Source organism: Microtus oregoni, unplaced genomic scaffold, assembly GCF_018167655.1.
Source record: "Microtus oregoni isolate MIOR12 unplaced genomic scaffold, Mior012 000000F_ref0000247, whole genome shotgun sequence".
NCBI lineage: Eukaryota > Metazoa > Chordata > Mammalia > Rodentia > Cricetidae > Microtus > Microtus oregoni.
Window position 1 is genome coordinate 14,474,805 of NW_024543059.1, and position 27,774 is coordinate 14,502,578.

Below are 27,774 nucleotides of genomic sequence, written 5' to 3' on the forward strand. Positions count from 1 at the left end.
CTTCTTTTACAGGATCAGGTCTTCTTGCCCACTGATGTACCTTCCCAGTGATGTCACTCCCCAGAGATGTTTCTCCACAATAATGTTTCACTTGGTGCCCAGATCGAAACTCCGCGCTGCTTGGTTAGCTCGCGAACAAAGGGCCCACCCCGCTCGCTGCGGGCAGGCTATGGGAACAAAGGAGCTACAGGCCACCCCTTTGTCCTCCCGGTTCGGATTCGGTCCCAGCGTCCTAGCAGGCTGGGCAGGGAGGCGCTATGCCCCAAAGGAGGGAGAGAGGGAGGGAGACAGGGGGTGTGGGGATCTGGATGTAAGCTGAGTGGGATAGGAAGAGAGAGGGGGTTTGGGCAGTATAGCCCCTGTAGGATGGCCAGGAAGTGTGGGCGGGCTGAGGTATGTTCCCAGCTGCCGCAGCACTCACTCACCACAATGATGTTTCACTAGGTGCCCAGATCGAAACTCCGTGCTGCTTGGTTAGCTCGCGAACAAAGGGCCCACCCCGCTCGCTGCGGGCAGGCTATGGGAACAAAGGAGCTACAGGCCACCCCTTTGTCCTCCCGGTTCGGATTCGGTCCCAGGTCCTAGCAGGCTGGGCAGGGAGGCGCTATGCCCCAAAGGAGGGAGAGAGGGAGGGAGACAGGGGGTGTGGGGATCTGGATGTAAGCTGAATGGGATAGAAATAGAGAGGCGGTTTGGGCAGTATAGCCCCTGTAGGATGGCCTGGAAGTGTGGGCGGGCTGAGGTATGTTCCCAGCTGCCGCAGCACTCACTCACCACAATGATGTTTCACTCGGTGCCCAGATCGAAACTCCGCGCTGCCTGGTTAGCTCGCGAACAAAAGGCCAAATCACAGTTTTTGAACTGTAGTGTAGATGGCTGTCTTTATGAGTATTAGAAATGAAGTTCTGTGTGATTTCTGAATTAGTACAGCAAGGTTGTATATTGTGAAATAATGTTAAGTACAAAAACTAGATCTCAAAAGTATATTGACTTTCGGAGCCAGGCGATAGTAGTGGCGCACGCCTTTAATCCCAGGAGGGAAGCGGATCTCTGTGAGTTTGAGGCCAGTTTGGTCTACAGAGTGAGTTCCAGGACAGGCTCCAAAGCTACACAGAGAAACCCTGTCTCAAAAAACAGCAGCAATAACAACAACAACAAAATGTTGCACCACGATGTAAAAGTTATACACAAGTAAGCTTGAAAAGCAAAGGAAAAATCAAGTACTTTCTAGGGCAGCAGAGCTTAATTTTTATTTGTTTGTTTGTTTGTTTGAGACAGGGTTTCACACTGTAGCCTAGGTTCGTCTTGAACTTGTGATTCTTCTGCCTCTGCCCCCTCTAATTCTGGGGTTACAGGTGTATGCCACCCAGCTCAATATTGCATTTTTAAGTGTGTGTGTATGTACGCGTACATACGTGTGTGTGTGTGTGTGTGGGTGTGTGCGCGCGCGCATGCATGCAGAGGCACTCGAGCGTGCCCATGCATATGGGTGTGCATTGTGTGGAGCTTGTGTAGAGGCCAGAGGACAACCTGGCAGAAACGGTTCTTTCCTTTCACCTCTGTGGGGTCTGGGTTGAACCCAGGTTCGGGCTTGCGAGGCAGCACCTTTACCCACTGAGCCATCTTGCTGGCCCAGTAAAAACATTTTAAGATAGAATTGTAGCTCTCAGAAGGCAAGAAGAGACTGAGAGAGCTTGAAACCATAGTCCCCTGGTTCTTCCTTTCCTAACTGTGACAATTTTTATGAATAATCTGTCTGCGTCCATATTATCACATTAAAGACTATTTTTGAAATAGTCTGTAATTATGTAGAAACGGAGCCACATGCAATATGTTATTTACCTTGACACAAAGCACCAGCATGCAATAGTAAAATTAGAAACTCAGCTTTTCATCTTTATCAGTTGCTCTTGAGGGTGAGTGGCAATTTCATGGTTAGAGGCCAAACGTTCTTCCTTTTTCTCTGCAGCCGACATTTCATCCAGCTGATAATGTTCGCGGAACCCGCCACCATGGGCTGGTGGAGAGGCCAGCCCGGAACCGCTTCCACCCCCTTCACCGAAGGTCTGGGGAGAAGCCAGGGAGACAAATATCCTTTTTCACTGTCTGAGGAGAGTGTGAGTTCTGAAATTCCTGAGAAGCGAGCGCTCGGGATTTATCTCGCTGTAGCTCCATCTGATCTTCTGAGAGGAAGCAGTAAAAGTAACTGAGCTCAAAGCTATCGACATTTCTGCAGCCAGATTGGGCAAGATCATGGTAGGTGCTTATGAAAACACCGGGAATGTTCTGTTGAATGAGACAGCAGAACATAAACTTGTAATCCAGGCATGCCAGACATCCTCAGCATTGTCTTCAGAAACCAGCAGAGTTAAGCTTGACTTGATGGAATCAACTTAGAGAGATTTAGTCTATCTAGCAAAAAAATGGGCAAATTGATGTTTGTATGATTGTTGACCTGATGACCTGCTTTTAGAATTTAAAGGAGAAATCTCATAAGATTGTCTGTTTATATAGTTTCAAACTCAGTAAATGATAAGTAAAATATAAACTTGGTATTTAGGAAAAAAAATTTTCTTTTAATTTATGTGCACTGGTGTTTTGCCTACGTGTATGTCTATATGAGGGTGTCAGATCCTGGAACTGGAGTTACAGTTGTGAGCCAGCTTGTGGGTGCTGAGAACTGAGCCTGGCTCCTCTGGAAGAGCAACCAGTCTCCTAACCACTGAGCCATCTCTCCAGCGGCATTTAGGAAAATTCTTTAACAGTGATGTGATACCAAACTCTGTTGCTAAGGAATAAAGAAAGGGGCCAGTGGATTCATCTGGCAGTTTGATTTAAGCGGTAGGCCTTAGGAGTGGGACAGGCTGGGGTGGCATTGTGGGCCCCACGGTGCTGAAGGTTGGGGGCAAACAGAGCTGAACTGGATGCTGCGAGAGAGGGAGAGACAGAGCATGCCAGGGCCTCTTCTCACTTGCTCTTCTCAGCCCAGGCACAGGCTGAGGAAGGAGCAGATAGGCGTGGCGAATCTCCCTGCAGAGAGCTGATTCCTGGCAGTGATGGTAGAGTTGACTTCACAAGCTTAGAAACCAGGAAGTGGGGGAGGGCACTTCTGTTTACTGAGCACCTACCCAGCCAGGCACTGTGCTGGGCAGTTTATATGTCATTTAGTCCCCAGAAGTCAATGGGTCATTGATTTTTTTCTTTTAACCCTCATTTTCCCACGAGAAAGCTAGAAGTCAGAGTAACTTGCCTAGGATTCCACTGCTGTGACTCATATAGCCCAGGCTAGTCCACATGGTGGTGAGGAGAACCACGTGCTAGAGAAGACTCCTAGTCTCCTATTGCAGGGACTCACAGAGGAAGTATCACCTTTTCTTACCTTCAATGCCCCTTGCGCTTTACTCCATTGAGAAGCGAGTCCTGAGTCCTCCCAGCTCCTCTCCAGACACTGAATGTGATCCACAAGGTGCAATGACTTCTAATTTTGTCTGTTATATGGCTGCTGTCAGGGAAAAGGAAAGTGACAGACGATCCTGAGAATTCCTTCCTGGAATGAATGTGCGGTGGCTTCACGCAGAGTGCAGAAGGTAAAAGGGAGACACAGTTTATCTAACTAGCACCTGTGAGTGTGGTGCGGCACACCAAGCAATTGTCCAAACTGCCTGGAATTCTCTAGCAAAAGGCCAAATGTTTCTGCCTGATTTAACAACACATGGGCGGGAGAGTATAGCTCAGGGGTAGAGTATTCGCCTAACATTCTCAGGGGTTAGGGTTCAAGACAAGTTTTCTTCCTGCTAGTGTGGCTCAGTGGCTGAGAACCTGGCTTATGTGAAGCAAGCCCTGGATTCAATTCTCAGCAGAGAGAGAGAAAGAGAGAGAGAGAGAGATAGATAAGGGGAGGGGAGGGGAGAGGAGAGGAGGGGAGGAAGGAAAGAGGGGCAAAAAGAAGGAAAAGAGTGGGCAGTGGAAGAGATTGAGGACAGGGGTTAGGTAAACATATAGTCGTGGAGACCCTTCCCTGGCCCAGGCGGTGTCTTGAGCACTGAGGACAAAGTGATGAATGAGATATCCCTGTATTCTTGAGTTTTACAGTCTTCTGGGAGATGACAGACAGCTAAGCAGCAAATAATAATAAGGAAAGTAACTTCAGATAGTATCTTCATTACTTTTCTGTTGCTGTAATAAGACACCATGACCAAGGCAACTCATTAAAGAGTTTATTGGGGGCTTAGAGTTTCAGAGAGTTAGAGTCTGTGACCATCTTGGTGGGGAGCAGGGCAGCAAGCAGGCTGGCAGGCACGGTGCTGGAGCAGTAGCTGAGAGCTCACTTCTTGAGACAGAGAGCTAACTGGAAATGTCTTTTGAAATCTCAAAGCCCACCCCCAATAACACCTCCAACTTCTAATCCTTCTCGAACAGCTCCACCACCCGGGGACCAAGTAGTCAAACATAGGAACCTGTGGAGGCTGTTCTCATCCAGACCACCGCAGATGGCAGTAGTTAGAGAGTAGCAGCTTCCAGAGTCATGCTCTGGCAAAGGGAGCGGACCGTATACAGTTCCAGAAGGGGCTGCTCTGCATGTCCAGGGAAGCTGTCTCTCTTCAGGGGATGCATCCCAGAGGGTAACCTGACTCTGAGTCAGCAAAGCCAGCCAGCTCGCAAGGGAAAGGAAAACCCAAGTGAATATACAGAGATTGTTGTTGAGCTGTTTCTCCATGGTCGTCTCCTAAGCCCCTAATTTGGATTCTGGGCCTGAACATCTGATGTAGAGAAGCTCATTGGCCTAGGGGTATCCACCAATGGACTATTGTGTCATGTTTGAGGCGTCAAAAAACTGGGAACATCAAGTGAGAAATAGGATGGATGATTTTACATCTCAGGTGGTAAACTTACTCTGAAGTCGGAGGGAGACACCTGAGGCCTTCTTTGCTTTCCTGGCCAGCATTCTGTTGGCTGTGAAGTAACTCACTTTACCCTGTGCCTTTCATTTTTGTCTATAATACCAGCCTAGTTTTTAAAAATTATCTTTTATGTATATGGATGTTTTGCCTGTGTGCATGTCTATGCACCACGTATGTGCCTGGTGCCTATGGAAGCCAGAAGAAGTGGGATTTCCTGGATGTGTAGTTGCAGGCGGTTGTGAGCCACCATGTGGTTGCTCAAAACCAAACTCGGGTTCTCTGAACCTCGGAGCCCTCTCTCCAGCCCCCAAGTTTTACCATTTTAAATGCCAGAAAATGGTTTGAATCTTTGTTGAAACAAACAGAAAAAAAAATAAGATGTATTCAGAATTCTTTTATTATAGTTGTTTCTTAGCATGGGTATTGTTTTAGGGTGGGCAGTCTGCTAACAAGGGTTTGGTCCAGGGCTACAATGGCCACAGATAAAATGAGCATTGTTCAGCAAATACTCCAGCTTCCTCCCCGAGTGGGCAGCCACAGCCCACAGGGCTCAGACCCAGGAACCTCCTTCTAGATTAGGCATGCATGGCTGCCACAAGGCCGGGGCGTCGCCACAGCGGGACTCTGTCAACCCCTGCCACTGCAGGCAAAGGAGAGGCACCTCAAAGGCTATTCTTCCCAGCCTAGAAAATACACCTTTTGCAGCAGTCCATGCTGTAGCACTCCACCCACCCCCGGCTTCACGGTGGTGGTAGACTTGCCCTATCCCAAATACCATTCTGCTGAGCTTCTGGACCATTTTCTGATCTCTAGGGAAGATGTTAGAAAACCTCTTCTCAGAGAGGTGCATTGTTGTGGAAGGAAGAAAACGGTATTTAGAAGGCTCCCCAGCAGAGCTGAGACCCTGGCCTGAGCAGACCTGAATCACATGCTTGAGAACCTGATAGGAACCACCCCTCTGCAGCAGGCCTTGGCTTATCTAGTCACAACAGGATGGAAATTTTAGAACATGGGACATTGTTCTTTGAGAGTTATAGCCTGTCAAGTCTAAGAAACACTGTACCCCCACCCCTACCCCCACACCTGCTCTTGGAGTCTCATGGTACATATAGGGTTCTAAGACACTTTGGAGTTAATAAATGTCTATCTTTATGGATTTTCAAAACCTGGTGACCTCCAAAACCCAACCCTTCCCTAACAGTCCTGTCAGAAGGCAGAGAGACACCAGTCCTTCAAGTTCTAAGGTAGAGCAATCCTAACCTAACCCTCACCTAACAGTCCTGTCAGAAGGCAGAGAGACAGACACCAGTCCTTAGAGTGCTAAGGCAGAGCAATCCTAACCGAACCCTCACCTAACAGTCCTGTCAGAAGGCAGAGAGACAGACACCAGTCCTTAGAGTGCTAAGGCAGAGCAATCCTAACCTCATAGTGTCGCCTGCAGCCTGTTTCCCTCTCATGTGTGCAGAGACTTAGAAAGATCTCATACATGTCTTTTCAGATTTGACTTGAGGGCTGCAGGGTGGCTCAGCAGCTAAAGGGGCTTGGCATACATACTCAGCAACCTGAGTTCCACCCCCAGAGCCCATGCAAAGATGGCTAGAGAGAATTTACTCCATTTAGTTAACCAGTGTGCCTTGACATTGGTGCCTCCGTCATGCACATACACATATGGACTAATAAGTTAAACTTTTTCTACCTGATGTGTTCTTTTTATTGGGGCATGTTTAGGCTGAACACGGCGTATTACAAATGCAGTTCCAGTGCCAGGAAGCCGAGGTAGGAGGATGATTGCAGCTCAAGGTCAGCCTGGCCATACAGTGAACTCAGGGCCAGTCTGAATGAGACCTTGTCTTAGGAAGGGAGGACAGAGAAAGAAAAGGAAACAGAAATCAGGGGATGGGAAAATAGAACAGCCATGAAGATACAGCCTAGACAGTGGGAAGGACCCAAATAGTGTCCCTCTTAGACAGAGAGCCCGGCTTCTCCACTGTCCACGCTCAGCACCTCCCTCCCTGAGTCCCTGCAGTCAGCAGGGGCAAACTGAGCCCAATCCATCCACAGAGGCCATGCGTCTTGGATTTTTAATTGTCTACTGACTGGGATGAGATAGAAGGAAAGGAGAGAGTCCCATCTTCTAGCTTCTTTTATCTCAGCCTAGTTACGTGAAGATGGGCCAGGGTTTACTACATTTTCATGTTCTAAGTGCTTATTAGGCAGCTTAAAATGCAAGCTCACTGTGCCCTAGCACGCTCCGCACGCTACCTGTGTGCAGTGCTTTGTGATGGGACTTGATTTGTTTTGAGACAGGATCTCCCTATGTATCCCTGGCTGTCCTGGAACTCACTGTGTAGACCAGGCTGGCCTTGAACTCACAGAGATCTGCTTGCCTCTGCCTCCCAAGTGCTGAGACTAAAGGCCACCATGCCCAACTGGGACTTAATGGTTTTAAGGGTGGCAATGTACTTGAAAACCATGCTAGACATCTGCTTTATGAACTGAACTTCTGTAAGCAGAGGTTCATCAAGTCTTTGAGAAGAAAGAAAGGCAGATGAACACAGGCTGTGGAACCCAGTCTCCTCCTTACAGGCTTCACCAGCTCAGACACTGATAGACTCAGGTTTTCTCTCTTTCAGGGATCTACCCTGAACTTCACAGACAGTGAGCCCAGGCAGGTTGAAGAAAGGCGTCTCTGGAATATGTCTCTTGTCTCATTGTGTTGGCTCAGAGTCAGATTAAGAAATATGATAGTGAGAAATCAAAGAAAACAAGTTTCTGGAGGACAAACCTAGCGGTCATAGTGCTTTTCTTTGCAAAGGAAATCATTAAGATCCCATTAATAGCCACATTTCTATAACTCCATATGTTGTACTACTCACTTTAGATGTCCAGCCTGACTCATGGCAGGGCTCCACTCCGTTAAGACCCCATTTCCTGCTGAGCCCAATCAGGTGGTGCTTTGCTTTACTCTAGGCTCCATCTTCTTCTAAGAACACCCCAAGTACATGTTTCCCCTTTTCTGGGGTCCATGGTGCCAGTTCACCACTTCCCAAGAGGCAGTAGAGAGGTGCAGTCTGAAGCTTTGGAGTCAGTGAGTGGTAGGTTTGACCCCACAGCCTGCCACGCCAGCTTTGGGATTATGGATCTCTCGGCTCATCTAGGACTGAGCCTCTGACTCTTTGGCTGTAAAATGGTAATCATGTCATCTGCCTCCTAAGACTTTTAAGATTATAGGGGAGCTGCTGGGCGGTGATAGTGCATGCCTTTTAATCCCAGTACTTGGGAGGCAGAGGATGGATCTCTGAGTTTGAGGTCAGCCTGATCTATAGAGCAAATTCCAGGAAAGCTAGGACTACACAGAGAACCTTCCTTCCCCCTCTCCCTTCCTCCCTCCCTCCCTCCCTCCCTCCCTCCCTCCCTCCCTCCCTCCCCCCCCCCTCGCGCGCGCGCGCACGCGCGCACACACACACACACACACACACACACACACACACACGGACTACAGAGGAGCATGAACTTGCTTAACACAAGCCTGGAACACAGTAGGTGCTTATTACTTCCATTTTCCTATTTCTGGTATCATAATGTATACCTTGTATAAATTCTATACGATTTCTCCCTCAAATATAAGAAATAAAGATTTGGAATCAAAAGCAGTATTGGTGTGCATTTGATCCAATCAGTGACATAAGAGACAAAAAGTGGGTTTGGTGATGGTGGTGAGACGTGAACCAGGTCTGTGAGGAGGCTGTATCACCAAAGAGGCCAGGAGAGGGAACTGGCACTAGCAAAGGCATAGGCGGAAGAGTAAACTTGTGGTAGTGGAGGCAAGAGAAGCCCAGGGCCCTGCAGCCACACTGTGGGCCACACAGTTAGCTGTGACATTACAGCTAGAGCACCTTCCAGCAAGAGCCAGTGGTGAGCGGTGGTTTGTAAGGATTTCTTTTTAGTAGTTTTAATTACGTGGCGGTGTGGGGTGCATGAGTACAGATTCCTGAGGAGGCCAGAGACTTTGGAGCCCTTGGATCTGGAAGTGCACTGAGCCATTTCTCCAACCCCCTTTTAAATTAATTAATTGTTTATTTCTTTTTTTTCTTTTTTTTTCTTTTTGACTGGCCTGAAAATTACTATACCATGAATTCCAGGCTAGTCTTTTCTTTCTTTCCTTTTGAGTTTTTGAGACAGGGTTTCTCTGTGTAACAGCCCTGGCAGTCATGGAACTAGCTTTTGGAGACCAGGCTGGCCTCAAAGAAATCTGTTTGCTTTCCCGAGTGCTAGGATTAAAGATGTGTGCCACCACCGCCCAGCCCTCACCAGGCTAGTCTTGAACTCACAAGACTGCCTCTGCTTCCCAGAGTGCATGTGCTACCACACCCAGTGCTTTGATTTTTTTAAGTAGGAGAATAATATTATTTAAAATATCTGAGTGCAATTCACAAATCAACACTAATGGCCCTGCTATACTCAGTGTGTATAGTAAATACCCCATTTGTCTTTCCGAGTCTTTGGAATGGGTCTTTAGATGTGCTAGACCCAATAAGCAACACAGAACCTAGAAAACAACAGCGTTTACACCTGGAATTTACATCCACTTCAAGTCCAATATAGTTCTCTTTTGATTTAGAAATAGCAAGAACTCGCCTTAATTTGGAAAAGAATTTTTTATATGTACCTATGTGTATATCTACATACATGCATACATACACACACATATAATCTCAGCACTCATAAGGCTGAAATGGAAGGATTGCTTTGATTCTGAGGCTAGCCTGGGCTACTTAGTAAGAGCTTGCCTCAAAAACAAACAAACAAAGCCTCCCAAAAACAAACTCAAAAAGGAAGTTCACCCCCCAGCACTGGGGATTGAGCCCAGGGGCTCATACATGCCAGACAAGGGCTCTTCCACCAAGCTGTCTCCCCATGACTTCTTGTTCTTACTTTGTTTGAGAGAGGGTCTCACTAAGTTGCTAACTCTGATCTCAGACTTGGTGTTCCTGCCACAGCCTCCTGAGGAAAAAGGAAGTATATTGACTTCTGTGACTGGAAACCCAAGGGGTATGGCCAGGAAGCCATATGATATCATTAAGACTATCCCTGTGGTGTTGACTTCTTGCATAGACAGGCATTCTGGACTCAGATGCCTCATTCCCACCTGGAAGTACTCTCCTTGGTCCTGTTTGTGTCCCTGGCCTCTTCGAGAACCAGTTACTCTCTGCAGAATGAGAAACCTTGACAAAAACTAGCTGGGCCTGAGTCCATCCATCCAGAGAAAGGGAGACCTGCATAGGGTGACCTTACCAGTGTTTGTAATGCAAATAATGGAAACAAACATTGGGCAGGACACACACACACATGACAGGGTGGGGAGAGAAGGCTCAGTGGGCAGAGTACTTAACCATGCAAACTTGAGAACCCGAGTTTGAGCCCCAGAACCCATGTGAAAAAGCAGGACATGGTGGCACCCACTTATAATCAGAGCGCTGGGCAGGCAGAGACAGGCAGATCCCTGGGGCTGACTGGCCAGTTAGTGAGCTACAAGCCAAGGAGACGCTGTCTCAGCAAACAGGGAGCAGGGCATGATGGTGCAAGCCTTTTTTTTTTTGGGGGGGGTTTTTTTTTTTTTTTGGTTTTTTGAGACAGGGTTTCTCTGTGGCTTTGGAGCCTATCCTGGAACTAGCTCTGTAGACCAGGCTGGTCTCGAACTCACAGAGATCCGCCTGCCTCTGCCTCCCGAGTGCTGGGATTAAAGACGTGTGCCACCATCGCCCGGCTTGGTGCAAGCCTTTTATCTCAGCTCTGGGAGGCAGAGGCAGCAATGCACAGCCAGCTTGGTCTACATAGAGAATTCCAGAACAGCCAGCTCTCTCTCTCTCTCTCTCTCTCTCTCTCTCTCTCTCTCTCTCTCTCACACACACACACACACACACACACACACACACACACACGATGAAACGACAGCAACAACAAACCAAGGTCGATGGCTTCTGAGGATGACTTCTGACCTCCACAGACACACATCTGCACAGTTCACTCATAACACATACGCACTTACACGACACAGAAACAGCCCACGCAAGCCCGGTGAGGACATGGTTAGAGAACAGATCACAGAACTGGTGAGAATGTGGAGGGGCGTGCCCCATTAAGTGTGTGTGTGGGGGCAACTCAGCGGCCGAACCTCCAGTTTCAGTTTCTTAATTCTGCTTCAACTCCCCATAAATTTTGTTTTCCTTTATTAAAAACTCTACTTTGATGGGAATACTTTTGCAGCCAGTTATCCTTCGCAGGCCCTGGATGAGAGCTGGCCAAGGTAAGAGAGCTAAACAGAAGTGTTGTGTTTTGTTTTGTTTTATAGGAGTATTTTAGCAGATAGGAGAGAACCTCTTTTTAAGGTGGTTTAACCATCTTGAATGTTGTTTTAGACTTATTTATATATCATTTAAGTTTCTGGCTTTTTTTTTATTTGAGTCAGGATCTCTTGTAGCTCAGGCTAGCCTCAAACTTGTGATATAGTCAAGGAGGGCCTTGAACTCCTGATCCTCCTGCCTCTGCCTTTCCAAATGGAATCAGAGACAAGTTCCACCATGATATTTTTTGGAGGGGGGGAAAGGGTGGGACGACAGCATCTCTCTATGTAGTCCAGGCTATTCTGGAGCTCGCTATGTAGACCAGGCTAGCCTTGAATTCACAGCAATACTCCTGCTTGTGCCCCAAGTACCTGGCCTAGCTAGAAATTTTAACATCACATTTTGTTTTATCTTCTAAAGTTTAAGTCTTGAACTGGGCATGGTGGTACATGCCTGCAATCCTAGCACTTAGGTGTCTGCAGAATCACAAGTTTGAGGCTAGTCTAAGTGACATAGTGAACTCCAGGGAGCCCAGGCGATGAAATGAGTCCCTATCTAAGGTGACAACAACATCAAAAAAATCTCAGCCTTCCCATATATAATTCTGAGCTTGTAAGAAAATATAGAATAAAAATTACTTAAGCAAATCTAGATTCAAATAGAAATACACTGGGAAAACATTTACCAACAAAATGTCTGACTTGGTAGTCTTAGGAGAGACATGAAAAAATAAATTCCTTCTCTGGCGTTTCTTAGTCAGTTACTGAAGGGGATGAAAGACTCCTAAACTGAAAATGTATTTGGTCTAGCGCCTGTGAATATGTTTTGTATCTGGTGTAATGGTGACCCATTAGACAGTCACAGAAAGAGGACTGACTGCATCTGCTGTGTGTGAGGCATTATTAGTTCACACCTCCACATCAGACTTAAGAGATTCCTAAAGTGTATGTATCATCAGGAGTGATGGCCCATAGTTGTAATCCCAGAACTTGGGTAGCTGAAGCAGGAGGATTGCTGTAAATTCAAGGTCAGCCTCAGATACAGAGTGAGACCCTGTCCCAGAAAACAAGATGCCGGGCGGTGGTGGCACACGCCATTAACCCCAGCACTCGGGAGGCAGAGGCAGGCAGCATCTCTGTGAGTTCGAGGTCAGCCTGGTTTACAAATTGAGTTCCAGGACAGGCTCCATAGCTACTGAGAAACCTTGTCTCAAAAAACCAGAAGAAGGAAGGAAAGGAAGGAAGGAAGGAAGGAAGGAATGAATCTTTTTTTTTTTTTTAAAAAAAAGAGAAGACATTTAAAAAAAGAGAGAGAGAACGAGAATTCTCTGAATGTCAACTCTCAATCTTGCCCTCATCAATTCTTTGGGCAAAAACTGACTGAGCCCTTATCATGAATAGCGTAGTCTGGATCTGAGAAAGTCAAGATGGAGCAGCACTGACCCCACCACAGGTCTCAGCCTCCTCAGGAGTCCTGAGGTTCACGTGTGTAAGGTACAGCATTGTACTTTAGGTGAGAAAGGGTAGATCTCCAGACGGATGTGCTTCAGCCTCCTATCCCTGGGTGTCTTTTGCTCCTCAGAGCCCTGGGCTTGGTCAGGTGACTGTCTTCATAGGATGGCTAGCAAGTATGTTGCACTCGTGGCCTTCCATGAGAGAGCAAATAATCATATCCAGGATGGCCAAAGCAGCCCTGCACACACACTCAAGGTGCATGATGAGGGGAAACTTGGCGTACTGGAATAAGATCTACTGTCCCTTAGAGAGGGAGGGTCATTCTTCCTTTGACTAGTTCCACCCAGCGTCCAAGTGTGCCCAGCTGACTGATGCCGTGCTATGGATTCGTGGTAGTTGTCTTGGAAGACAGAACTGCCACTCAGAGAGGCCACTCAGTCCGGCCTCCTCTCCAGTGCTGAGCAGAGCAAGGCCTGAGCGTTTTAGATAACCCAGGGCCCAGATGGCGAGGTTAGAAGAGCTGGCTACCAAACACTCTTTGATCCCATAGCTTAACCTTCTTCCCTTTTTAATGTCGTTCTGGTTTCTAAAGGCAGCAGCCTCCTTGGAAAGAAGAAAAGCATCCTGGATTCAGGCTGACGTCTGCACTTAACAGGTATGTGGGCTGTTTCGTAGTAGAAGTACATTTTCAAGGAGACAACAGGTTTGGCTAGGTAGCTCTATGTGTTATCTTGCTGCCCAGTTTGTTTGTATCAGTTGTGTTTATATGAAGTGGTAAAAAATAAAACAGAATACTGTTGAGTGTGTAGGAGATGGTGCAGTAAGAACATGAAGTCTGGAGGGGACCGCCAAGGTTTGCCTCTGACCACATGATCCCAGACAGAGTACCTTCTGTCTGTCTGCACATATGAACACGGAGGTAGTAATTGTTCCCAGGAGGGGATTGGCTGGAAGGATTAAATAGGATGCCACTTGGAGGCACAGTACAATAAATGTCAACTATTCTCCAGGTTACTTTAGGCCATACTTCAGTCACTTTTCAATCCTGATGCTGCAAGAATGACTGCCCTTTTCTGCTTTAAGAGGATAAATGACTTCCCCCAGAAACATTTAGCTAATATGCAGAGGGGACTGGAATTTGAAAAACAACCAAAAGCTTGAATTGGACATGGTGGCTCAGGCTGTAATTCCAGTACTCCAGAAGCTGAGAGGCAGGAGACAACCAGTTAAAAACCATGAGTTATGGAGCCGAATTAAGATAATATGTGAAAATGAAAACTCTCAGTGGTGTGAAGTTTTCAGTATATGCAGGAGAGATAAAGTGGTAAACAGCCTGTGCCCACTCGAAGTGTTTCTGTCTTGGTCGGCATTCTGCCAGTCTCATTTCTTCTCTCCCTGCTTCCTGTGTCATCCTATGACCAGCTGTGAATGCCCCACCAGCTGTGAATGCCCCACCAGCTGTGGATGCCCCTCCAGCTGTGAATGCCCCACCAGCTGTGGATGCCCCTCCAGCTGTGAATGCCCCACCAGCTGTGAATGCCCCACCAGCTGTGGATGCCCCACCAGCTGTGAATGCCCCTCCAGCTGTGGATGCCCCTCCAGCTGTGAATGCCCCACCAGCTGTGAATGCCCTACCAGTTGAAGGCCACGGAGAGGCTTAAAGCTCATAACTGCAGTGGGATTAACAACAGTAACGATAATTTCCACTCCGTAGTCCAATGGCAGTCGACAGTCCTATTTCCCCATCCTCCCTCTGTTTGACTGATGTTTTCTGGGTTTCTGTGACTCTGCTGGAGCCAGGAGCCCTCAGGGCACACGCTGTTCCCGCAGCATCCCAAGAGTCCTTCCCTTGTCGCTTCTTCCCTCCCCTGAAACCACGTGGCTCCAGTCACATGAAGCTGTTGCCTGGAGCAGAGCGTGAAGAAGCATTTTAGGCTAACTTGAAGTTGCTCATGTGCCCCCTGTATGACAGACAGTTTGACCTTTGGATGGGATAAATAAATAGTTGTCGTCTTTTGGAGCTGAAGTCGTGCATACACTAGAACTATCTGAGAGCGTTTCAAATACTTGCTGTTGATCAACAGTTCCCCCACATTTGCCTACGCCTATTTTACACTAGAAACAACAGCACGCACGCGCGCACACACACTGAAAGGATATTTCTTTCTGTGAGCATACCCATCGATACTCAGCTGCCGCCAATAGAAATCTAGCTGAGATGTGAAATGTACCTATTGGTGTATTTCAGCATAGCAACAATAAACTTATTACATGCCAACAGAAATTATACCTTCTTAAAAAGACACACAGAATGTACGGACTGGTTGCATTATTGTACCTCCTGCAGCCATAGTCAGTGCCTGTGCTGAGTCTGTTGTGCTGTGATGTGTGCACAAGTGCTGGGGAGCCCTGCTGTGCTCTCGGAGGTGAGAATGAAGAGGGGATGGTAGTGGTGTTCTGACCTTGTATTCTCCCAGAAAGGGCGTAAGAACCACTGTTTCGGGTGCTTTTCCACATGGGCTCAGGAATTCTCAAGAAGCCTAGTGCAACCCTGGGTCAGACAGGCCCCAGACCCTCTTCTGAGATGCAGAGGGAAAAGGATGGCCTTAGGGAAGCTGTGAAGCTGAGGCCAATCTTGCTGAAATAGTCCCTGTGCCATTAGCCTCATAGTGTAAGGCCATCCGAGCCCAGATTGAACTCTCTTTGAACATATGGTGGTCCTCTGGTGCCTTCGTGGTGTGAAGGACTGCAGGTAGGTCCCGAGCCTTCATTGTGTGGATGTTTGTAAAGTCGGTTGTTCTTATCTTCTCTCCTGTTGGTAATATTCAGAAAAAAATCAAAAACAGCTGCATTTCACTGAGGAAAAAAATGGATTTTCAGCCAGACTCTCTCCTCCCCTCCTCAGGACCAATTCTGATTCTGCTCTTCATACGAGTGCTCTGAGCACCAAGCCCCAGGACCCCTATGGAGGAGGTGGCCAGTCACCCTGGCCTGCCCCATACATGGGTAAGACACATAGGCCCCTGCTACTGGCATCTGTGCTTTCTCCTGCATTGTAGAAACTGAGAGAGAAAAGCGTCCGTGGTGCATGCTCTTCTCCAGTCTGGTGGTCTTCAGAGAAAAGCTCCCAGCAGGGGAAGTGTGTGTGTTCATATGACAGTTAGACTGCATCCCTTCTTCGCTTCGCCCATGGCGCCTGCTTCCCTGTTGGCATCTCTTGGCTCTGGAGCTTCTTCTTCCCTGTGGCAGAAGCCCCCTTCGTAGACACCCATCATCCTCTACACAGGCTTCTGCTACAGCATCCTTGCTGGTCTTTGTCCTAACTTTTATACCCTTATAGTGGTTTTGTTGGGTTTTCCAAGGCCTTCTTTTGTCACTGATATGACCAGGTTGGAGGAAGTGGCTTCACTTTGAGGATCCATGGATCCTGTAGGGTTGAACCTCGGGATGGAGGCAAACCCTCCAGCAGAACTGGCACAGACAGTCCCCGTGGGAAGAGTAATCATGACCAGGGCGAAGTAGAGCCAAGGAAAAGACTTTTCCACAGGAAGGCTTGTCCCAGGGAACAGGCGAGGGAGGGGAGCAGAATGGAAGCTGAGTGTCGTCATTTGCTCCTTGGTCTCCATTTCTGCTCAGAACCCTGGTTTTCTCCCTGTGGGCCAGAGGAAGTCTGAAAGAGAAAGTCCAGGAACCGGGACGGGCAGACTCATGCTACTTTGTGCCTCTGCTTCCACTGTTACCCCTGTCTGCTCTCATGCTCGCTCTCAGAAACCATCGACGCACTTCCGTTCACGGCCTTTTTGCTGGACTTACATGAGCGTACCTCCTGTTCCCCAGCCTGCTCCTCATATGTGAACTTGCTGGGGTTCTCCTGCTGTCTCCTCCCATCCCCGTGTCTTCCTCTCCTACCCAGCGCCACCTCCTCCGTGTGAAAGCCTCGGCTGTGTCTGCCCTTCCTCCCTCTGCTGGTCCCGAGCTACCCGTGCCCTCCTATGTGCAGCTTCTGTGATCTGACTACCGCTTCTTCGTGTAGACTGCTTCTCTCCCCCTGCTTAGGATAAAGGTCCTGAAGGCACTGTCTTAAAAGTCCTGTCCTAGCCAACACCCTATACAGTGTTCAGTACAGAGGCACATTTACTGCTGGAGAAGTATGAAGAAATCTCACTGTACTGAGCACTCCCTAAAACTGATCTGACCAGGTGCACACATCTAACCTGAAGTGGGGATGCTTCATTCGGATACTTCCCAACATGTCTTTCTGGGCCTTCTAATCTAGAAAGAACACAGGCTTGAATCGTCTGCTCCATATACAGATTGACTTTGAGTGCAAGGACTGGCCTAGATACTGGCTTTTCCGGTTTTCTTTGCAGTTTGGGTTTATTTAAAGCCTAAAATGTCTGTTCCATCCGAGGAGAGCCATTCATGGTCTCACTTCCTTGCGTATAATAGGGATAGGATTTGATAGTAATTGTTACTATATTTGCTCCCTTGGTGCAATTCATTTGCTGAAATGACTCTTCGTAAAGCCTGAGAGCTTTGGAATTGGCCGGGGACATCTGCTGTATTTCCATACATGGGAATATGAGAGGGAAGTTGGCCGGGAAGTTGGAATTGGATGTGGGTCACTGAACAGTGCTTAGAGAAGTGGGTGTGGGGGAAGCTAGAGGACAGTAGCTTCAGGATAGGTAGAGATGGATGTGTATAAACAAAACCTTAAAAAGCAGAGACTAACCAGTGGGGTGCCTGTACACACAGCAAGGTGTCTGTCACTCTGACTGGGTGCCAGCTAGCCTAGTGTCATCTTCCCTGAAGCCCTGTGTTCCTGCCTTGGCATTACCCTCTGAGATTACCCTGTTCTAGAGGGGACTGAAGGCCTAGAGAGGACAAGGGAACCATTGCTAATTAAGTTAAGGAGCATTTGAGCTTCCATGTAAAGAGAAAGAAAGTAACTAAGGAAATCGAGCTGAATGTTTGCTTTAAGAGTAAGGTCTTCTTTAAGAGAAGAGGGACTGCCAGCAGGTGCGCCACTCACGATGGGAGGTGGGTGATCAGACACTGATCCCTGAGCAACAAGAAAAAAGGGAGAGGAAGGAGCAGGTCCTGGGCAGGACTCCTGGGTTGCCTCAGGAACTTTGGTGGTCTCTCCTTTTCAACTGAGTGTTAGAAATCATGGGGCCCCAGTGTCTGCCAACTGCAGAAGGTGAGCCAACCCCCAGCATGGCTGTCTGCACTGTGTGCCTGCCTCTGCAGTATCACAGGCCTCAGAAAGACATCCAAATATGGATGTGTTTACATGGGAAAGCCAGTGTGTTTAAAATATTATTCAAGTCTCCAAGGATGAGAATTATTTCTAGAGAATTATATTTGTTGGTGGGAGCTATTTTAAATGGTTTTATGTATTTTCCCCATGTAATTCATTAAAGTTTTTCATTTTCTTTCCTTTTGGATTTTAAAAATACCAACTAGCTTCACAAAAAAAGTATTTCTTTTTATAGGACCCACCAAATAAAGTAAGGATTTTAAAAGTGATAGGAAAATATAACCAATGTCCAGAACTAGATTCTGTAGTCGGAACAGTAACAGCGACCCTTTCCTGGGAACCTCTGCTAAGCATAGTGATGGAAGTCCATCGACGTCACTGTCGTCGTGGTTGGGAGCCAATGATGAGGGAGTGCCTGCTTGTAGTTTAGCTACATGAAGAGTATGACCCATTTGCTAGCTCAGATTATATTCCCAGGAAGCAAAGCTGTTAGCCTGATATATCATGGTTGTTGAGTTACATGACAACTCGACATAAATGTTATGAAGTTGTGAATGACAGAAGCAAACTTTCTTATAGCCAAACAGGGCTTCATCATTTCCCTCTTCTTGTCTAATTACCCGTTTCCCTGGTAACGTGCAGTGAGTGTCATTACTGTTCCGTGTAGACGTGTGGATGGAGCAGCACAGTGACTCTCTGTGACACTTGCCCTGTCCTGGCTTTATCTCCAAATCGTCCTCTTTCATCATAGCATGTAGAAGAAGCTAGAGTGGCCCTTGCTCTTCAGGGAGCAGGCTAGGAGCTAAAGGCAAAACGTGCAGACTGTGGCTACAAGCCACCATCTCTGAGTGTCATCAGGATGGCAGGGAGGCTGAAATTCTAGAAACTTCTCGGGATTCACAGTGTCTACACCTTGTATTTCTACTGCACATGAAGACTGTGAGGCATTGTGTAGGCTTGCCAGACATGAGAGCACATAAAAGAAACCTGGGCTCAGCTGCTCTTAGTTAGGTCAACCCTCGGAGGCGCTGAGGCTGTGGGTTTCCTACAGCACAGAAGTGACCTCGGTCATTGCCGTACTGTCGCCTGTGGGACTCTTTTTCTAGATACCTAGTCACAGTTCCCTGCTTTTTGTCTTTAACCCTTGTGTTAAAGTCATGCCCTTTGGTATGTTGTGTTTGCACGTATGTGTGTAACTGTGTGCCGTGGTAATACTAGTAGTAGCAATAGAAATCTACATTGGGCTATTTTGTTATATGTTAATTTTAAATAAATTGTCAATCACAGCTGCCCTGTCCTCTGGTCTTCAGTGGAACACCTGAGAGTGATATTAAATTGTTCTTATTCCCTGGCCCTTCACCCACACGATAGACCAGCTCTGCCCTTGCTCTCCCTGCAGTGGCCCTTGTGTTTTCAGTCTTCACTGCCTGCCACGTACCCAGCTTCACGACTCAGTGTTCAGTCTGCTGGCTTTCCAGCCTGGTGCCAGGCCATGAGGCTGTCCAAAAACTTCTCGTGTTCTGCCACGAAGAACAGTCTCTCCAGCTTATTATTAACCCAGGCCTCTGTTCTCCGCTTCATCCCAATTCCAGCCCGCGTGTCTCCCGTCCTCCCAGACCTCACCATCCCCTGCCCCTTTTGTATGTGTCTTCCTCTTCCCCTCCCCTTTTCCTTAATCCTTCCCACTCTTGCTAGTTCCACCGAGGCAGCCCTTTAGCCTTACTTCCATTCACCTGACTCCCTCCGGGCACAGCACACTGGCTCTAAAGGTGACAAGCCCTGAGTTCTAGTCCCAGAACCGGCAGTGTGATCTTGGCCGTGGCGACAGATCATGTCTCATACAGTTGCTCCAAGGATTAGATGAGATCATGTGTGAGGTGCCTGGCATGCAGCAAGTGTTATCCTCTCCCTCCCTGTTCTCACTGCCTACCTAGGGATGAAGCCCGCCTCCTGCACCGCACGAGCAGGGTGCCACACAGGGAATCTGCTCACCTCTGAAGTTCACATGGTACCCTCAGTTAGCTCTTTGTGTTGTAGGGACTGGTTAACCTTAGTAACTAAACAGAGTGTCTTGATGAAGAGATTCCTCAGTGTACAATAATAGACCATTTCATAAAATGCAGTTTATCATTTTGAATAGGATAATTACATTTTGGTGGTCATAACAGTCACGTTCCCTGTCCTTTCTCAAAAAACTATAATGTGAATGAGCCGCTCTTGTCCCCCCCCTGCTGTCACTGCTGACTCTGGAGCGTTGCCTCTGTCCCTCCGCACTGCGTTCTCCTGTCCAGCTCTGCACCTTGTCCAGTTCACTTTGCTTCCTTGCTTTTTGTCACCTTTTCCTTTGTTTGTGTGTGGTGCTGGCCTCAGATCCATGGTCTCAGCATGCTAGGCAAGCACTCTGCTGTTGAGAAACATGCAGTTTACATACCTTCTGCATCAACATCCTTAAAGATCAGGTTTAAGACTCCTTGTCTTAATACATTTACCCTTGTGACCCAGCGGTAGCAGGTGAATCTCTGTGAGTTCAAGGCTAGACTAGCCTGGTCTACAGAGAGAGTTCCAGGACAGCTAGGGCTGTTACACAGAGAAATCCTGTCTCAAAAAAAAAAAAAAAGAAAAGAAAAGAAAAGAAAAAGAAATTACTCCTTAGTGGTCTTGAAGATGGACTAAAACAGTTTTCAGTCACTAACTTAGATTCTGTTTTCTGGGAGAAAGTCTCCTTTTTGTGAGTCTGATCAATTAGTAAGCCCTTGGCGCTCTTGGGAACTCTTAGTGTTCATCTGCCCCTAAGATGCCATAGCTCCGCCTCTTCCTGCCTGCCCTGCACCACCTGCCCCAATCCTCTAACGCACACTGCAAAAACTGAGCAAGTATCTGTTGAGTGAATGCTTGATTATTAAGTGTTAATATTATAGAATGAGTGGGTTAATTTATAATTTAACCATTGCATCTAGAAACTTACCTAAGCTGAGCTGTGTTTAAGGGCTTAGACTTCAAATTTTATCCTGAGTCTATGCTGAGAACTCACTTAGTATAAAATTGCTCTGAGGGAGGAGGGTTGGGTAGGCCATGTGGGGCGACTCTAGTTCCAGCCAGAGCTGCGGAAGGGACTGCACATGGTCCTCTCTTCTTCCTTCGGCCAGAACTGACTCCAGACTAGTGTTTAAAAGCTTTGTGAACAGCTACCACATTTACCCTTACCTTTACTTAGTCTCTAGATGTGTTTTTTTTTTTAAAGCAACTTGTTTTAGAGTCCAGAACATGTCCCAGTGTCCAGCACGGAACTACCACCCATAGTCAGTGTCCAAGTTCCTGCCCTCCCGTAGGATGACATATTTGGAAGTGTGGCAGAACAAACTTTTTTGCTTTGTATTTTGAAGCCAGACTGTCTTCAGGTATTTCTCAGACTGCCAGCCACTGTTCTCTCGAGGCAGAGTCAGGAAGAACCTAAGACAGGAGAGCTCTTGGGCCCCGACTCTCGGCTCTGAGTAACTGCATTTGTTTTAGTATGAGTGCCAAAGCACTCGAATGGGCTTTGTTAGAACTGCTCTAGAATCTTCAAAAACTATATTTCATGTCAAAAAGTTATTCTAATGCATGAAAAATGATAATATCACATATAAAAGGTTTTTTTTCTCTTTCTACCAGGTTTCTGTGATGGAGAAAATGACGGCCATGGGGAAGGTATGAGAGGTGTTGGGGCTGACAGTCATATTCATGTAAAATCCGACAACTGTTGCTTAGAGTATTTATCTGAGATGCTCTAAGGAAATTAGCAAGACATGATTAAAGCCCTGAGAGAGGAAATGTGTGACCAGATTACAATGGTTCCTGGTTACCCGAGTCCCCTCGGTACCACAGTCACAAGCTTGGGCAAGGAAGGAAGAGTTGTAACCACATGAAAATGTGAATTAATCGCAGACTTAAGCAGTTGCTCCACAGCCTGCTTTCCACACTGTCTCAGCCCCCTTAGAAAAGTCACTCTGAGCTACTGACAGATTTAAATGACAGTGCAGGACATGTGCGAGTTTGCGCTCAGGCTTTGGACTGCTCGGTATGCATGCACGCAGCTTAGAGTTCAGCCTCCAGCACCAGACGCACCAGGCTTGTGCACTCCTGCAGTCCTCTGCCTGGGCGCTGAAGGCAGGAGGACCGGAAGTTCCAGGAGAGTCTTAGCTACACATAGAGCTTGAGACTAGCCTGGGCTACATGAGATCCTGTCCCCAAAAAGGAAAAAGATACAAGTTTATTATAAGACAGAGTTATGCATTTTGCAGAAGACACTGACTTCATAAAGCCTATTAGAATCATGCTGGAGATTGCTGAGATGAACCTGAAACCCTCAGCAAACGGGGCTCCAAAGCAGTTCGTTTAGCCAGTTAATACTGGCGCCATTGGACCTTTATGAACTGAAATATAATTATTTTCATATTCTGAATTAGCTGAATGGCTAAATTTGTTTGTATGTCACAGAGGCCAGGCTTGTGGAGAACAAGATAAGCAAGGATCACTTGCATGAGGCAGAGCCCTCTGACGTCACCCTGCACGCTCCTTTTCTGAGCAAACCATTTTAGGTGTTAAATAAAATCATAAAAACTTGAAACTGGCCCTCAGGAGGCAGAGGCAGGCAGATCTCCATGAGTTCAAGGTCAGTGTATTCCAGAGGGCAAACTCTGTCTCATAAAGCAAGCCAAAAAAAAAAAAAAGAGGGGGGAAGAAAACTTGCAACTGCTTCATCTGATCATTCAGGACAGAAGTGAAGAAACGGCTTCAGCGCCATCCCCAGCTATTTCTTTGAAGAATTCCCAACAAGCCTTGTACATGGAAACAGACTACAAACAATGAATTCCTCAGGGAAACAACCTGTTGAGGCCCTGCAGCCTGTCCCAGTCCCAGTCCTGTGACCATCTCTTTAGGCCTTAGGTCATGAGGCTGCTTGCTTAGCCTCCCGTAGACCTTCCGAGCACATTGCTGTCCTTGTTCTCCATTTGCCTAGAACCACAAAGGCTCACAAAGCCCGCTGCTCCTGTCCCCAGTTGTGGAGAGCCCCTGTGGGTCTGCATGTCCCAGGCACTGTTTATTCAGGATCACCCAGAAGTAGAATAGTCTTAGAACCTCATGGGGCTTACCTCTCTGAAGCATTTATATTCGTGATAAGAAAAAGAGCCAACAAGAACAGAATATACTCTTCATAAGAGACTAATCCCTCTGCGTGACTCAGTGAGATCATGTAGGACTTTTCAGGGCCTATCCTTAGCAATACATAAAGGGAAACAAGGAAAAAGAAAAAAAAGAAGAGAAAGAGTGAGTGGTTTGAATCTCAGAACTGAGCGACCCCGAGGCACACAGATCAAGTTCCGTCGTCTCAGCAGAAGTGGCATTTGCTGCCCTGGTCCTGGGAGGTCAGCCATGATGAACCCTGCATCGTGCCGGGCCTGCCACTGAGAATGAATTCTGGAGGCCACAGCTGTAATTATTTCCTAAGTTTTATTAACTTACCAAAAAAAGAAAAAAGAAAAGAAAGAAAAAAAGAAACTTAGGGGATTTATTTTAAACCTTTTCTCAGAGTTCATTCTGAAATTTTGGCCTATGTTTTGTTGTCTGTTCTTTGAGATTTGGTATCATGTAGCTCAGACTGGCACCGAAACCCTGATCTTCCTGCTTCTGCTTCCTACATGCTGGGGTTACAGACTTGTACCAACACGCCTAGCTTTGATCTCATTTTTAAGTGACTTCCTGGGTTCTGTTACTCATCTCGTGCAGGCCAAAGCAGGACAGGCACAGTGGAGCCACGCAGTCCCTAGAACCCTTCAGTCTAGAACCCTTCCGAGCAGTGACATTAGATCACGTAGTTCTTCAGAGCTCGCCTTTGACCTTTGGTCTATGTCTGAGAACAAAGAGCCTCCACTTGGTTTGTGTCTTGGCTGGCTTTCTCTCTTTCATTGGTATGACTGAGCATGTTCACGCAGACAGCCAAGGACAGTCCCTTCAAGCAGAGCCGGTTGTTCTGTAACATTAGAACCCCTATCAGCCGCTCAGCCAAATGTGCCAGTGGGTTATCAGTTCTTCTTTAGTCCCAGTCCCAGCCCTTTACCAAGTAGCTTCACTGCCACTGTGATTGTCATACATTGTGTGTGCATGTGTGCATCATGTTTATGTATGTAGACGTCTTAGAGAGCACTTGCACATACATGTGCATTCACATGGAAGCCCAGAGCTGGGTGTCTTCCTTGATTACTCTCCACTTTATATATCAAGTAGGAGTCCTGTTGAATCCAGCACTTCCTGACTTGGACTAATCTAGCTAGTCAGCTCGTTTCCAGAGCAGGGAGCCTCCTTCTGTGCCCCTGGTGCTCTGGGATTACAGGCAGCTGCCATGTCTACCTGGCTTTTGCGTGGGTTCTGGGAATCCAGACTCTGGTTCTCACTTACAAGGCAAGTGCTCTCTCCACCGAGCCAGCTCCCCAACACACCTCTTCATTTGTTGTTACCTTCTTCATATCATTAGTGTGTGTATTTTTCCTTATCTCTTTTCCCATGCCTGCAGGGCCTTGGCCTGGTCTCAGACTTCTACCCTTTGTTTCCCATCATTATCCTTTACCTAGCTGATAGTCCAAGGAAAAAGAGCACCTGGCTGGTGGTAGCCACCACTTCTTCTCTAGACTTCTTTACTTACTCCACACTCTCTTGCTTGTGCTCCCTTGACTGTGTCTCTCAAGGGAGCACAGAGCATTCGGCTCCAAAGCCTCAATGTTCTTCTCTGCTCTGAAGCAAGGATATATTATTCTCCTGGGCTTCTTTCAGTTTTAATGACTGTCATAGATGTGTTGCCTTCGTCCCCTGGCTAGTCTACAGATTCCTTCAAATTTGAATCTGTTTCTTAATTGTTTCTTTAACTCCTACAATGACACACAAAGCACCTTCAGGAGACCATCAATAAAGATTTGATAAAGGGGTTGGAGAGAACTGCCAGAGGCCCTGGGGTTTGTGTCCTAGCACCCCTTGGTGGTTCACAACTGTCTGTAGTTCCAGGAGATCTAATTCCCTCTTCTACCCTCCATGGCCACTGGCATTCACGTAGTACACAGACAGACACATGTAGGTAAAATATCCATGCACACAAAATAATGCAATAACTAAAGAAGAAAAAGAATATATAAAAAATAAATATTTGCTAAAGAAATCCTGTTCACTAGGCAGGGTGCCACATGCCTGTAATCTCACCACTTGGGAGACAGAGGCTGGAGGATGGCTGCAAGTCCAAGGTCAGCCTGGGTTACATAGCAGGTTCCAGGGCAGACATGCCTAAATGCTCAGAAACATTTTAAAAATTGTTTCCTTTTCTTTTTATTTATTTAATTATTTTGTTTATTTCTTTGAGACAGCATTTCTCTGTGTAATCCTGGCTGTCCTGGAACTCACTCTGTAGACCAGGCTGGCCTTGAACTCAGAGATCTGCCTGCTTTTACCTCTGAGTGCTGGGTTTAGAGACGTGTGTCACCACCACCCAGCTTCTTTCTTTTCTTTTGAGACAGTGTCTTTCTATATAGCCCTAGCTGTCCTGTAGAGTATACTGGCTTTAAATTTATAGAGATCCATCTGCCTCTGCCTTCTGAGTGCTGGGATAAAGGTTTGCTACCCCCTTCCCACCTACCCCAGCTCTTTTTAACTATGCTGATTTATTTGACCAAAAGTGGGGTGGCTGCCTTCTAATCTTAGTTCAATGAGTCTGTTTCTTCTCCCTTTCAGTAGCATCTTTTCCTGGGCCGTTGAAAGAAGAGAATCTGTTAAATGTTCCGAAGCCACTGCCTAAGCAGCTGTGGGAGACCAAGGAGGTGGGTGAGCCGTCCTGGCTGCAGGCATCGTCCTGGCTGCCTGCCCTGCAGAGGCGGAAGCCAGAACTAGGGAAAAGGGAAGAGAGGACTTGGCTGGACCCCGAGACTGGAAAGACATAGCAGGGGATGCTGCTCCAAACGACATCATGATCACTTGGTGAATTAGCATAGCGATCGTGTGGCTTCCCTGCTTTCCTGTGAATTTACTCTCAAAAGAAAACCGTTAGGCTGCTGTACTTCACACGGTCAGAAGCTTGGGGCCTGGCACAAAAGGGCAGTCAGCTCTGCTTGGGCGCCGCTCGCCTGCTCTGCTGAGGACTCCTGTCGTGACAGATGATCCTTTCCGACACTGCAGCCTTTGGCAGCTGATGGCAGCAGGTGACATGCCACCTGTTTGCTATGATTTCTCTGAGCTTTGAGTGGTAGCAGCTAACGGCCACTGCTGACCTCCACCTCACCATGTAGACCTCGCCCTGAGGAGAGAGAGGCCCTCAGCTTGGCTTGGCCGCTCTCTGTAGAGCCAGCCCCTCCTTCCAGCCCCTAGTGATGCTCAGATGTAGTTAGTTGTTTGGTCTCTGTGCCTAACTGTCCTGTCTGTCAGGGCCCCATTGGTGCTGCTCCTTTTCCTCCCTGAAATCTGCCAAAGTTTCTGCTAGCATTATAGTGGTCTTAAAAGGTGGGGTTTTGTTGTTGTTGGTTGTTTTTTTTTTTTTTTTTTGGTTTTTTTGTTTGTTTGGTTTTGGTTTTTTGTTTGTAAAAGCAAAATATGTAGTTGATGTTTTATCTTTAGGAGCCTAAAGTCCACATATATAAACAGCTCTCTGTCCTCTTGGCTGTGAAAGTGGGTTCTTGTAGAAGACAGAAAATAGGTGTGCAGATGTCCACTCCCTCCAAGTACCTGGAGCTGCTCTCTGGAGCCATGAGCCCCGTGACTGCACAGTATCCATCCCTGTCCCCCACCAATTTACATTTTAATTAGATCGTCCTTTTTCCTTGACATTCATTCCCTCCTTCCTTATGCAGTTTTGCTTTTTAAATTTCCTTTTTTTCTCTCTTGTCAACTGAAAAAAAAATATTTAAAATCGGAATGTGCAAAAGTTTGCCTTTTTGAAGGCAGTGACTATTTAGCTAGAAGACACATTAATAAGGAATCCAGAAAGTGTGTTAATATTATACTTGTCTTTTGACTGGAAAGTTGAGAAATTTAAGACTCCCCCAAACCTCCATGGCTGCTCTGTGACGATGCCCCTGGTCTACTCTGTCTGTCACAGGCTCTAACGAGGAGGCTCTGACTCCACTTTGCAAACATCTGAATTTGGCTGTGCACCAAATGAGCCCAGCTTTCTTTGTCTCTTCCCAGATCCAGTCTCTGTCTGGACGCCCGCGATCCTGTGATGTTGGGGGAGGCAAGTAAGTAATGTCCCTTCTGCTGACGGTTTCTGAGAGCCTTCTCTGCTGGGCCACAGAACTGAGAGATGGAGCTTGCTCTAGATAAACCCAAGTCAGCTGCATTTGCATAAAAACAGCCGATCTCTCTTGGTACACTTATTTCATGTATTTGAGGCAGTTCCATTAGCTAACTGGCGAAAGCCAATAACACCACCATAAGTGTGTCTGATAATCGCCCATTTGACTCTGAGCACACACAGACCCTACCTGGTAGAAGCAGAAGCGTGCACACGTCCACTGGAGCCTGTGGCAGGCTATGGGCATCAGCTGACAGGAAAGGACTAAATATGACATAGTATCTCATAGTTTGTTTTTGTTTTTGTTTTTTGAGACAATGTCTCTGTGGGACAATCCTGGCTGTCCTGGAACTTGCTCTGTAGACCAGGCTGGCCTCAAACTCACAGAGATCCACCTGCCTCTGCCTCCTGAGTGCTGGGGTTATATACAGCAATTTAGAATTTGCAGCGTTTGTAATCTATTCTGATCTGGAGAATACCCTGTAAGGTGGGCATAGGCGACGAGGGCGAG

The 27,774-nt window shown here is 47.1% G+C and overlaps 1 protein-coding gene across 2 annotated transcripts in view; it reads left to right on the forward strand.

Annotated features, from left to right (window-relative positions):
* Crtc3 (CREB regulated transcription coactivator 3) overlaps positions 1 to 27,774 on the forward strand; it is a 108,873-nt gene that overhangs the window by 66,704 nt on the left and 14,395 nt on the right. The window contains exons 3-9 of one of the 2 annotated variants that reach the window (XM_041648455.1): positions 1,970 to 2,089; positions 11,147 to 11,208; positions 13,292 to 13,354; positions 15,605 to 15,705; positions 21,611 to 21,646; positions 25,712 to 25,797; positions 27,158 to 27,207. In XM_041648455.1, the coding sequence (XP_041504389.1) occupies positions 1,970 to 2,089; positions 11,147 to 11,208; positions 13,292 to 13,354; positions 15,605 to 15,705; positions 21,611 to 21,646; positions 25,712 to 25,797; positions 27,158 to 27,207 (518 nt within the window). The remainder of the gene's footprint in view (positions 1 to 1,969; positions 2,090 to 11,146; positions 11,209 to 13,291; positions 13,355 to 15,604; positions 15,706 to 21,610; positions 21,647 to 25,711; positions 25,798 to 27,157; positions 27,208 to 27,774) is intronic. The other variant, XM_041648464.1, reaches the window with a different exon arrangement.